Genomic DNA, 12970 nt, shown 5'->3' with positions numbered 1-12970 from the left:
AAAATATTGTATGAAGAGGGGATCTGAAACTGCAAATAACAAGAGAGCGAGCAAACAGAGAGAGAGGGAGAAGAAAAGACAGAGAGAGAGAGAGAGAGGGAGGGATGGAAGTGAAAAAGAAAGACAGGACTGCTGTTGCCACAGGAGAGGTTTCATGTAAAAACACACAGCCGGCTTTCCTGTCCAATTCGCCAAATTACTGACGACCAACTCCCCCCCCCCTCTGAAGAGAAGAGGAGGGGGGTGGCGAGATAGATGGAGTGTGTGTGTGTGTGTGCGTGTGTGTGTGTGTGTGCGTGTGTGTGTGTGCGTGTGTGTGCGCGTGTGTGTGTGCGTGTGTGTGTGTGTGTGTGTGGCGGGGCGTCCGACTCATCTCATTTACTGGCTTAGACGAGATCTCTCTGTCAGATACACTCACCCGCCGAAGTCAGCCCTCTGAAATATTTACTAGCCTCATGTGGGGAAATCTCTGAGGATTATCCCCAATAACCTGTTTAACTTAATCCTTATCTCACACACATGAATAATAAATCTCTCCCCACTCTCCGTCTCTCCCTCTCTCTCTCTCTCTCTCTGAGAAGGACTGAGGAAGTAACGCCTCTCTCACCTTACTCTCCATCACCCTCCCCTCCCTCTCTCCTCTCTCTCTCTCTCTCTCTCTCTCACACACACTCACTCCATCTGCTTCATGAACATGAGCCGGCTGCTTTCTCTGCCTCTCCGAGCGTCTTTGAGCTGTTCTGACATATGCACTCCCTCTCTCCGTCTCACTACCAATCCCATACCTCTCCCCATATCTCTGTTTGTCCCCCTCTCCAGGACAGGAAAAAGGAGCGGTAGCAGGGAGCCCCAGCGAAGAAGACTGACCACAATAACAGGAAGAGGAAGTGGGCAGTGACCTGTGTGAGAGGAGAGGGGACTGCGGTGGGACAGCTGTGGTTCAACACTTTTTTGGCCGCTGGATGTGAAAAACCACATCAGAGGCGACGGGAGGAAAAAAAGAGCCTCAAAACCTGTTGGACTTCTGAAGAAGAACCTCGACAACCTGAAGACATTTTTTGAATAAAAACTTTGAAGCTGGAGCGGCTTAAACCTCCGGAAGAAGAGTGATATCTCAATAAGTGTTTGTCTTTGGAAATCCAACTCAATCAAGATACTTCATCACAGACTTTTATCTGCTCCACAGTCCAGAAAAAGGATTTGTACAGACACCGAGAGAGAAATCACTGCACCTGCTGCTCTCTTTCAACATCACAAAAACCTGACGCACACAAAAAGAAGAGAGACGTAGTGGAGGTGGTTTTACACGACCACCTGCCAGCCTCTAGTTTCTACCACAACCTGCCACATTATTAAACTATAACCCCAGTTTGAGTGAGCAAAGAGAGCACCTTGAAGGATTTGGGCTTCAATTTGCACCCAATTAAAGGTCTAATCAACAGATTCTACGTGGCTTGGACCATCTATCTGTGTGGTAAGTTTTCTTTTTCTATCTTAGAGAAATTTAAAGGTGAAATACTGATTGTGCAGGTGTGTTATGTGTGTGTGTGTGTGTGTGTGTTATGCGTGCACCTATAACAAGTATGTGAGAGACAAATGTACATCCGAAGCTTTCCGGTTCAGCAAATAGGAGTCTGAATTACAATTTCCCTGTTGATTGAAAAGCAGCGTACAGCAGAGAATGTAACCCAGATCCTTTAAAAAAAAAAAACGCTCCAGGCTACTTCCCTAGTCACTCCAGGGGTGAAACGCCCATGAATACCGGTCAAAACTGTCTAGGAGAAGGTACCGAAATAACTTGAAATGATGGTTATGAGCCCTTTAAGGACATGCTGTCGGCCACCGTCACTCTTCACATATGTTATGCCAATGACCTCGGACAGCTCGGCGTAGATTTGAATGCTGTAATTGAGCGCTGTTTCCCCCCCCAGAGGCTGGACTGTCATTCCATGAAGACAGACACGGCTGTGACCATTAAGACGATACAGGATGATCTGGACAGAGCAGGGGGGGAAATAAGAAACCAAATCCACCAGGAGGTCTTTAGCTGTTCATTTTGAAGAGTTATACATAGATAGCTGTCAACTTGATGACTATAAAGTATTGATGACGCCATTTAATATTTCCAAAGTGGCGAAGATCTTGTCAGCTGAGTGGTGTCATTTTGTCAGCTGAAGACTTGCCTGATATATATAATATGCCCCTCCTCAACAACATTTGAGAGGTTATTCAGATCATTTTTGATGCGGTGAAGTCGTCCTGGATCCCATGAGCTGTTTCTGTTATTTCGTCCACCCTGTGCATGTGAGAATAATAGCTCCTCTGTAGTGATTTTTATTCTTCGTTGGATCTGGATCCGTGGCCCCGAGTGACAAGAGGTGATTTGATTTGGTTGTTACGCAGAAAGCCTTTGATGCAACTAAACCCAGTGGTCTAATTCCTGGAGAGGGAACTATCAGTGAAAATCCTTTGGGTGCCATCTGGGTAGACTTCAACACACACACACACACACGCACACACACACACATACACACAAGATTCATGATTAGAGCCATTCATTCAGATATATGTCAGAGCGGTTGACAAGCTGTCCAGCTGTGGCGACGTTAGCTCAGCCGCCGAAGTCGCTGATTACAACTGAAAGACCCAGTTACGGCTTTATTTTCTGACCTGTATTCTGCAACTTTACATAATCTACCACACTTCACCTTGTGTAGGAACAAGTTTAAATTCTTTAATTTAACGTGCTTGTGAAGTCTTCCCTGATTGGTCCAACCCGGTCCCGCTGAATGGCGTATGAATGACACGGTATACGTCACTTTGCGTGAAATAAGAGTGCTGTTCTTGCTTTTTGCACGTCTTCTGTTCGCCATGACGGCGCAGTCGCACAGCAGTTCGTGAAATAGTCACAAAATTTCGAATTTTTTCACGTGATGGTCTGCACAAAATCAATCTGTATGTAATCCAGGTAATTGTGAACCGTGTGGTAAAAAGAGCGGCGAACGCTGCGGAGGGAGGAGGAAAACACAGGACTATCGCCCAGGAGTCAAAGTTGATTTATTCGTCACGTAACTTCTGTTCTTAATGCTGCCTTCAAATGAAACTCGTGAGCTTGTGTTTCCAACACGGGAAGTCGTGTACACGGTGTGTTTGGAGTTCAAGTGGTTAAGTCGTGGCAATATTAACGGTACTGTTGGCGTCTAGAAGCCACAGAGGCTAACAAGCTAGCAAGAAGGTAACATAATGCAGGAAATGTAAAGACATAATGACAGAAGAAAGAGATGAGGCCGTTGGGAATATCAACATTCTCCTCAGACATATTATATAATTACGAAGAAAAACAATATACGGCTAAAATTACAATATGTTAACTTATTATGCACCAAAAAAATATCTTCCATAACTTCCGCCATTTCTGTCAACATTAAAAAACACGTCACAACTCGTGAACTCAGAAATTTCAGAAACTTTCCACTTCCGAGGTCGTGAATACGACACGAGGGCGGCGTTCATATGGACCCAACTCGTAAACACGGTAAACACGACCCCATTTGAAGGCACCATAAGTTACAGCACTTCCGTAGTTACTTAAACCCAAACCGTGATCTTTTCCTAAACCTAACTATGTCGTTTTGTTGCCTAAACCTGACCCGGTGTATTAGTTTTATTATGAAATGACTGAAGCGGAAACTGACATGGGCGTCACGTCAAGGGAAATGTGTGTCTTTGTACACAAATCAAATTTATAAAAATTCGTCACTATTTCATGATCTGCCTTGAGACTGTGTTCGCCATGAAGTCTGTACCGACTACGATGTAAACGCAGCCGCGTAAATATGCTACGCTCAGAGCTAGTGACCCACAATAAAAAGGTAGAGGGTCCAACAAACACAGGGCTTAAGTTACGTTAGGGATGTTTGTGACGTGTTTTCCATACTTCTGTTACGTTGCTTCCATATGTATGAGTTTGAAAGTTTACATACTCATTTTAAGCCCAACCATGATGTTTTTCCTAAACCTAAGTGAGTTTTGTTTTGTTGCCTCAACATAACTGCGTCCGTTTTGTTTTGCTGCATGGTGTAAAAATGACACGCGGAAAGGCTAAAATGCGTTTTCACGACACACGTAATGATTGTAATGTTGTGTTATTTATACTAGGGGTGTATCGATTCTCAAAAACACAGAATCGATTTTTAATTCATAGTTTACATGCAAAGATTAACTCGATCAATGCTTTCTTTCATTTGCAAAGAAATGCATCTTCTCAGTGTATGTTCCCTCTCAGAGTAGTGCTATGTTGTTGGATGTTAGAGTCGCTGTGATAAATGCAAATCCCACTGTTGTGATTGCTCCACCTCGGTTCAACACGGAGGACGTGTGGCTTTCAAATGGACAGATTGGACACATTGAGAAAAAAGATTTTCACCACCTGCAGTTGTGATGTTTGAAATAAAAAAGAAATAATCAGCATTTAAATAAGAACATGAATTATATGATAGTTCACGTTCAGATCATTCAGACGGGAAACATCTTAATCCCTCATATTTGGGCTCCTTGAACATTTCCACTGATGCTCCGAGGTGCCTGAGTTGGAAAATGTTGCCTTCGGCGGAGACGGGGGGCTGACAGCTGAGCCAGAACCGACGAGGATAACACGGCTAGGCTTTAAATTATTTTCAGATGGTCTGTTGGTCATTACTGTCAGATTTAAAGCCGCCCCACATCATTCATAACAGGCTCGCTGGAATAAAAATCACATTTGTCTGATTGTGAAAGAAAATAGAATTAAGTGGAAGAACACCAATCAGAGCATGAATGAATAAACTCTGTGACATGACAGTGTTACTGAGGACACAGTGTGTGTGTGTGTGTGTTTGTGCGTGTGTGTGTGTGTGTGTGTGTGTGTGTGTGTGTGTGTGTGTTTGTGCGTGTGTGTGGTAGCGGTTCCTGGTGTGACTCGCTGGCAGACAGATTGTTAGAAGCTGCTCTGTGATTAAACCTGTTTTAATCTCAACAACACACACACACACACACACACACACACACACACACACACACACACACACACACTGCAGCGTTCAGCCGTCGAACATCACAGATTTGAGGTGGCAGAATCACTTCCTGTGCTACATACACACAAATAAACAAACCCCTGATTTTCAGGGTGGTAAAAGTAGACTCAAAGACGTCCTCTGGAGATTTATACAGTATGTAACCAGACTTTTCTATACCGGTGCTCCTCTCTGGAGCTCGTATGGCTGATATGCTCATAATAAATAGACATGATTTAGTTCTTCTCTGAGCCTTGTTATCGTAGCAGCCGGCCCAAAATTGGTCAAATCTGACCTCTGACTGGCTCTACAGAACAGGTTCTTCCTCTGGGGAGTATGAGCAAATGCCAGCCTGTTCCATTATGCAGCAGACTATCTGGTGTGCAAAGTACAAACGTTCATATTCAGTAAGGGTGGAGCCAGAAGAGGAAAAGGTCATGTGATCGTCAAAGTCAACAGGGTTCATCCTCTGGGGATCATGAGTAGCCTTAGTAGGTATCTCCTTTAAAAATGTTGATATTTTGGTGGCACATTTGCCTTGATTGTCTTGAATGGAAAAGGTTCATCCTCTGGGGAGCATGAAGGAGCTCAATATATTACATGATTATCTGCACAGGTTTTGATATTTCTTTTGGACGTTGTGGCCTCAGCATGCTGATAGAGCTCAGGGGGATCTTTAGGAATCATCATCTAATCCAGAGGTCAGCAACCTGCGTCTCTTCAGCTCCTCTCCAGCGGCTGCCTGGGGAGTTTTAAAAATGGAAATGAATAACAACATTTTCATTTTTATTTATCATTGTAGGTTTATGGTACGACGGAGTATTAGGGCCAAATTGAGGAAGTCATATGTAAAGACTTATGTAAAGTGATAATTTGAAGAGAGAAAAAAAGTCGTAGTATTATGAGAATAAAGTCATAATATTATAAAGTAGTAATTTTACATGTTTTTTTTCTCATTAAGTTATGACTTTATTCTCATAATATTAAAAAAAAATTTTCGTAAAGTTATGACTTTATTCTCGTAATATTACGACTTTTTTTCTCGTTAAGTTGTGACTTTATTCTGGAAATCTCAGATGTTTTCCCCCTCAATGTGGCCCTAATACTCCGTAGTACATTGTCTCTTTGGCCCTCACTGCATGAGACTTATATACTATATACTTAGACTATAAACTGTGTTGTTTTGCGGCTCCAGACAGATCATTATAGATATTTTTCTTTGCCTAAAATGTCTCTTTTGATAGTAAAGGTTGCTGACCCCTGATCTAAGGCAATCCAGTCTCACGAGAAGGCGTATATATAAATGATGTAAATACCACAACATCAGACAGTCATTCTGCGTGTCATGAGAACACATTTTAGCTTTTTCCGCGTCTAATTTGTACGCCACGCAACTAAACTACTGTAACGTCCGGGTTCAGGCAACAAAATCACCTATTTAGGTTAAGGAAAAACATCATGGTCCATACATCATGGTGTGGCTTAAAATAAGTACGTAAACTAAGGAAAACATATACAGAAAGAACGCAACACGACCAGGGAAAACATGTCACAGAGTTCACAAACCAATCGGTGAAGTCACGGTGACGACGTCCACTTCTTATATAGAGTCTGTATGTTACTCAAGTTTATGTGTGGATGCTGTTCACCAGCGTCCAATGTATGATTAACAGATGGACAAAAGACATCCTTTGTCTCTGCTCAGATTTCATCATGGAGCTCAGAGCTCGGGAGTATTTCTGTTCATGAACTTCAACGACCCTTCAGCGACCGCCAGAATTATGAAGTCTCGTCGACTCGTTTCTCTGCTTTTAGCCTTTGGTTGAATGAAACTAGGTCAGACCTGTCTGCCAGTCACAAAAACATCCCGGAGAATGACAACTGTATCTCCGCGTCTTGTCTGTTTTCTGCTCCTCCGTCACACTCACGCACACTCCCTAGCCTGCGGACAATGTACAGATGTAATTACAGATATTCCTGGATGTTATTTACTCTTCATACCTCTGAAAGATGCCTTTGATAAATGATGCCATAAATAACTTTTGAGTAATCCTGAAGTGAAGTTTGCATGCATGACACTTGAGAGGAGTTGAGAGGAAAATTAAAAAAGGTAATTATCATAAGATTAACAACAAATAGCATAAATACAAATGACAATTGTATGAACAAAGATCTAAACTTTAAACACATCTTCTTGATCATACTCGAGACTCCTGTCGCTTCCTATCCATCAGTCTACACTCTCTCTACGGAAGTAACAGTTTACAAGTAATCTGGAGCTTAATTGCAAGTTGTTAAATTGGTGTTTATCCTCCAACAGCATCTCTAAGGTGCTAAATAAGGTGAGGAAGTGAGAGTGACGGGGATGGAAAAAAAAAACAGAGAGGTGAAGAAGGAAAAGTGCAAAAAGGAATAAAGGTAGAATGATAGACAGGGAACAGAAATAGACTGTGTGGAAAAAAACAAGATGCAGTTTTCACCTTGAGAGATTCAACCGGAGAGATTTAAAGAAAGAGGAAAGAAATGATTTAAAGAACGTCAAAGTGAGACAGCAGACGAGAGAGAGAGAGAGAGAGAGAGAGAGAGAGACGGACGTGAAGTCAGCAGTGAATACCAGGAAGGGTGTGTCCACTCACTAATGATGACCCTTCATTAACGGACCCTGCGGCATTTCCCAGAAGGCATTGTGTTTACGCTTCCTGCTGCTGATAAAAGAGAAGGAGTAATACGCTGCTCTCTGACGAAGGAAACGCCGTTTTTAAAAAATGCCCCTTTTAGGGAAAATGCCCCCAACGGATTTGTCATCACAGGAATAACTTTGTGTGTGTGTAAGTGTGTAATCATAGGATGTTGTTGTGTGTGTGTGAGTAAGATGTTAGTCTGGCTGGAGTCTGAGTCAAGCTCTATATCAACTGTTCTTTGTGTGATGACATAATGAAGGTGCTCTTTGGTAGAGAACACAGAAGTTCACAAAAGAACGAAGGTCTTCTAGCAAAAAGTTAAAAAGCCTTTAATCAGACGGCTATTACGGTTACAACCATAATTTATCTTTTTCATCTGGAGAGCCACCTCTATGCACAGACTTTGAAATATTGCTGTCAAAGTTGTTTCTCTTTGACTCGGCACTGATCTACCGTGGACACGGATCTCTTCTCCTCCAGTTTATCTCCAATAACTTTTTAAACGCTTCTATTTTTGTGGACTTTATTTATCATATTCTGTATGTTCTCTTCGGCCCAGATGTCAGGGAAACATCGGACTTCTGCAGAAGTCCAGGTCCGTCCTCTCCCTCTCATGTTAACCTGACGTTTACCTGCGTCCATCTCAACAAATACCCGCACAGGCAGCCTGTGATTTGGTTCATTTGTAAACGGTTGCTTTGGTCCAAACCAGAGTACGATTAATGTGTTCACAACTACCCAAACAAACAAAATGGACTAAATGTTGGCTAAAGCCATAATTTATTCAAACAATATCTATTATAAATCCAATAACAATAATATAACCATAGCAACCCCCTAATAAATGGATTGGAAATGTTATTTTGTTTTCATGATGTTGTAGATACAATCTCAAATGTTCAGAGCCCAGTGGCGATATGAAACTCAATACAGGTTTGAGTTGAGTTGTATTGACTTACATGTTTGTACGTCCCGTTGGATTAGACCAACCACCAACAACATGAGCAGCAATACAACTAGAAACAAACATGTCCAACCACAGACCCATGGAAATGTCTGATTTACAGTAATAGAAAGCCACAAAGCCAGCAGCACTTATGTCAGTAAATATGTATATAGTTAGAAATGGTTAACTTGTAATACCAACAATCTTAAACACACTTAAATGGGTCTCAGTCAGGTTTAACCAATTATAAGAAATATATTTGTCTCACATGATTATGACTAAATAATAATGAAGTTATTCTTAAACAGCTTCAGTTATGTTTCAGCAAAAATTAGACGACTACATATTTAACCACATAGTTTGCATTCTTACATTCAAATGTTCCTCAGTTTTCTCAACACATTTTAAAAAGGTTTTCCTCTCAATCTCTTCAGGCTAATTTACTACCTTATTATTGGTCTAGAAATAGAGATAACAGACTCTGCTTGTTCTTTTCTTTGAGAGTCATTCAAGGACTCCTGTCTTCATGTTTTTGGAAGCCCCTGCGTGAGAAGATACACGTACAGCACACGGGGTGGGATTGATAAGTTTGTCCAGAACATGTTGAGGAGGAAGGATACGAGGTGACGCACGGTTAAGGCTAAGCATGGTGAGGAGAAGGACACGGCAGGACACAGTCAGGAAACATCCCATGTCTCTGTTTCACTCTGCTACCATCAACTTCTTTAATCTGAGCAAATGTTTTTTTTTAAAAATTGACAAAAGTCAAAGCAGCATGAGAGCTAAACTTAACCTAAAGATTGGGTCGGCAACATTTGAGAAACCACCAGGAGTACGCTAGGTTTTTAAAATTATCCAACTTAACAACCCAGCCCAGCGTTGCCAACTCTTTCCCAATCAAAGTATCTAGCAGCATTATAGCTCCAAACAACCCGGTCTCACGGGAAGGCGTCTAAATACCACGACATTACACTGACAAACCGCACGTCATGAGGACGCTTTTTAGCCCATTCTCGCGTGTCATTCGTACGCCACGCAAACCACTTAGTTAGGTAAAATATGTTCTGAAGTACATTACCAAAGCAATACCAGCTTTAAATGAACTTTAAATGAACTCAAAAGCGTTGCATCAAAAGAAGATGTTACAGCTGAATGAGCTCAAATACACAACTCATGTCAAAAGAAAGAAATGACCATTAATGACTATTTCCATTTGAGGAAGGAGACCCAAGACTGTAACATCTCACCAATTTGCTTTTCCAAAAAATATGATTCATCAGTTTTATTCATGTGAAATGTAATATTATATCTATATGATACAATTTGAATCAGAGTTAAACCCTGTTGTCATTGCCCGTCTCATTCCTACATCATAGTCATCCTGTTGGTGTGATGGTTTAGACTCGTTTTGGTTCTTCCATAAATGGTGGTTGTTGGTAGAGGCGATATTGCCAAGGGTACTTATGCACGAGGGGGACGCACGGAGAATGGGAAATAATTCACTTGGCTCTTATTCTCAGAGTCATAACTCACACAAATATGAAAAAACACATGCTCACAAATCTGCTTTGAAATGATAGAAAAAAAGACACTTTTTAAGGATTCAGACATTGCCACATATTCCTTGTTTAGATGTTCTCTTCAGTATTGACAGTAATTCAGTCAATAATTCAGGGGTTCAGAATATCCCGTCAATACGGCTGAATGAAAGTCCGCCTATGGCACAAAAACATCACACACCATCACTGTTTTAACCAGTTACATTCAAGCTTGTGCTTCTGAAGTGTTATGATAGTAGAGAAATATTAGGGATGCACCGATACCACCGAGTACGAGTACTTACATTTGGGTACTCTCCGATACCAAGTACCGATACGAGTACTTCTCTGTGTCTAAAGACCCTCGTTAACAGCCAGCTGGAGGGTGTGAGCGGCACACGGCAGGCTGGGGAGTCCCGCATACGAGGCGGTGCGCCGCCACCGGCATCCACAATTTGTCAAGTATTGCTTTGAAGTAATGAATCCAATGAAAAACATCAATGCTTTTGAAGTTATTGAATAATAATAATAAGAAGAAGTGTTATTATCAAGTACTTTGTCATTGGCATTACGTTTTGATTCAGTAGATGTTTACTGGCGTTACACAGAAACACTTCCATTCAGAAGTCCACAATTGCAATAAAAAAGATGATGCACTTGTGTTTAATTAATTTAGTCCTGAAAGGAAACCGAACAAAGAAGAACAACACAAGAGGAAAAATAAAACCCAAACAATAAAGGATGCGAACTGAAGGCCTGAAAAGCACTGTTGAGTCTTTGTTTGAGCTGATTTGTGGGGAGCCGTGTGAAGAGGTCAGCGGAGGTCAGCAAAATACGAGATTAGGCCATTAGAGGGAGAAGACTTTGTTCCAGTATAATCCCCTCATCATAATCTCTCTCTCTCTCTCTCTCTCCCTCTCTCCCTCCCTGCTGCTAATGGCTGGGAGACAATAAGATGCACTAATCTGTCTACGGGGATGTCACAGGGCTGCGCTGAGATATCTGCCGGAGTGCAGGGCACATATAGACTAAAATGTTTTGAAGATTATTTCCCTGGCATTTCTGCTTTATTAGATAGAGCCCAGTGGGGGAGGCAGGGACCATGGGGGAGACAGAAACAAGAGAGGGTGAGATAGTAGGAAGGAAAAGCTAAAGTTTACTAGACTGCCTTATACATGTATATTTTGGTTAAATAGTGCTAAAACGGCTCGCAGGCACGAACAAGTGATGCAAGAGAGTGAAACGTCTCCTGACTCGTAATCAATCAAAGGTCATAAATCAGATGAGGTGCCAGTTTGATTTAGATTTAGACCAAATTTCAGCTTTAATATGAGTCAGACTCAAGTTGGTTTGAAACATATTTTGGGTTTGTGATTGTCGGGTTAAATTTCTGTTGTGACGCTGCTTTGATTTTGTGTGTTGGTCGTTGGGTTCATCACTTTGGTCCAGACTGAAATATCTCAACAACTATCAGTCGGATTGGCCGAAAGACATTCATGTTCTCCAGAGGAGAACTTTATGTAACAAGCGTAAAAGTCAACGTTTACTTTTGGTTTCACACGTGACACGAACCCAATCAACGTGATTGATCACAAACCCAATCAACAACCACTCCCACCCGCCCTTAGTGGACTTTTTTGCTTGTTGCTTGTTGTTCAGTCTACGGGTGGACAAGGCAGACCCTCCTACCCGAGCATATAAAGAGCAGTGGTGCGTAAGGGCTTTAAAATGAGTACTAAATCTCAGTGCTCCGTGGTAGACAGCATCCAGCGTGCGTAGGCTCTGAGAAGATGCATGCATGTATATAACATCGCCGTAGTCCAGCACAGACATGAAGGTGGCAGCGACAAACCTCGTTTTGGCCTCGAGGGAAAAGCAAGACTTGTTTCTAAAATAAAAACCCAATTTCAACTTTAGTTTTTTCACCAGCTGCTGAATGTGAGGCTTAAAAGACGGAGAATCATCAATCACAATTCCAAGGTACTTGTATTGAGATACAGACTCAAGGTGGGAGATTCAGTAAAATGACGTTATAATAACGTATCAACGCAAATTCTTTTTAACGCCAAAGACCAAAAATAGACATAAAAAAGCAGGAGTCTGTGTTGATGTGGACTTTTTGCTCTAGGTGAAGGTGAGAAGACAAAATACAATGGAAGTTATATATCCATGAGTTGGACGGCCTATCTGATGCCAAAACACGGCACACTGCAACTAAATCACCACAAATTGTTTTACCCACCATCTCTATGATCTCGAGGTAAAGAAGAAGAAGAAGAAGAAGAAGAAAGGCACTTTATTAATCCCCGAGGGGAAATTCAATTCAATTTTTTATTTTACATAGAACATACACACATGCACAAACAGGACATATGTACATGCAATAATGGAGAGATGTCGAGGGGGGGGGGGCACTCTGGCATCTCTCCAGCTACCAGTTCACACTCAGTACTTGGTTCATGCGGGGACTTGAACCAGCGACCCTCTGGTTCCCAAGCCAAGTCCCTGGACTGAGCTACTACCGCCCCCAACAGGAGAATCACGACGGTCATGTTATGAAGTAATCTACCAGGAATGTGTGCTTCTAATTGTTTTGGCCACAGCAGTGCAGTTCGTTGCCAGATGATGTTGCATTACATCACACGGCAAAAGTTGAGCCAGATTGTAATTTTGTTGCCGTGTGATTTGCCGTCTGTGTTGACACCCTGGTCCTTATTGCTAATGCCTGTTGTAACACAATCGTATTTATCAGCA

General features: G+C 41.9%; 1 protein-coding gene across 2 annotated transcripts in view; it reads left to right on the top strand.

Annotated features, from left to right (window-relative positions):
- Positions 1-336: 336 nt before the first annotated feature.
- cdh5 (cadherin 5) overlaps positions 337-12970 on the top strand; it is a 44762-nt gene continuing 32128 nt past the window's right edge. Inside the window, exon 1 of one of the 2 annotated variants that reach the window (XM_037782252.1) lies at positions 337-1474. Coding sequence is in view for 1 of the 2 variants with exons in the window: in XM_037782251.1 (XP_037638179.1) it covers positions 8292-8327 (36 nt within the window). In the remaining variant the exon portion in view is untranslated. Of the gene's footprint in view, positions 1475-8286; positions 8328-12970 lie in introns of those variants that run through there. The other variant, XM_037782251.1, reaches the window with a different exon arrangement.

Source organism: Sebastes umbrosus, chromosome 10 (assembly GCF_015220745.1).
Source record: "Sebastes umbrosus isolate fSebUmb1 chromosome 10, fSebUmb1.pri, whole genome shotgun sequence".
NCBI classification, from domain to species: Eukaryota; Metazoa; Chordata; class Actinopteri; order Perciformes; family Sebastidae; genus Sebastes; species Sebastes umbrosus.
This window is presented reverse-complemented; position numbering and strand designations above follow the sequence as displayed.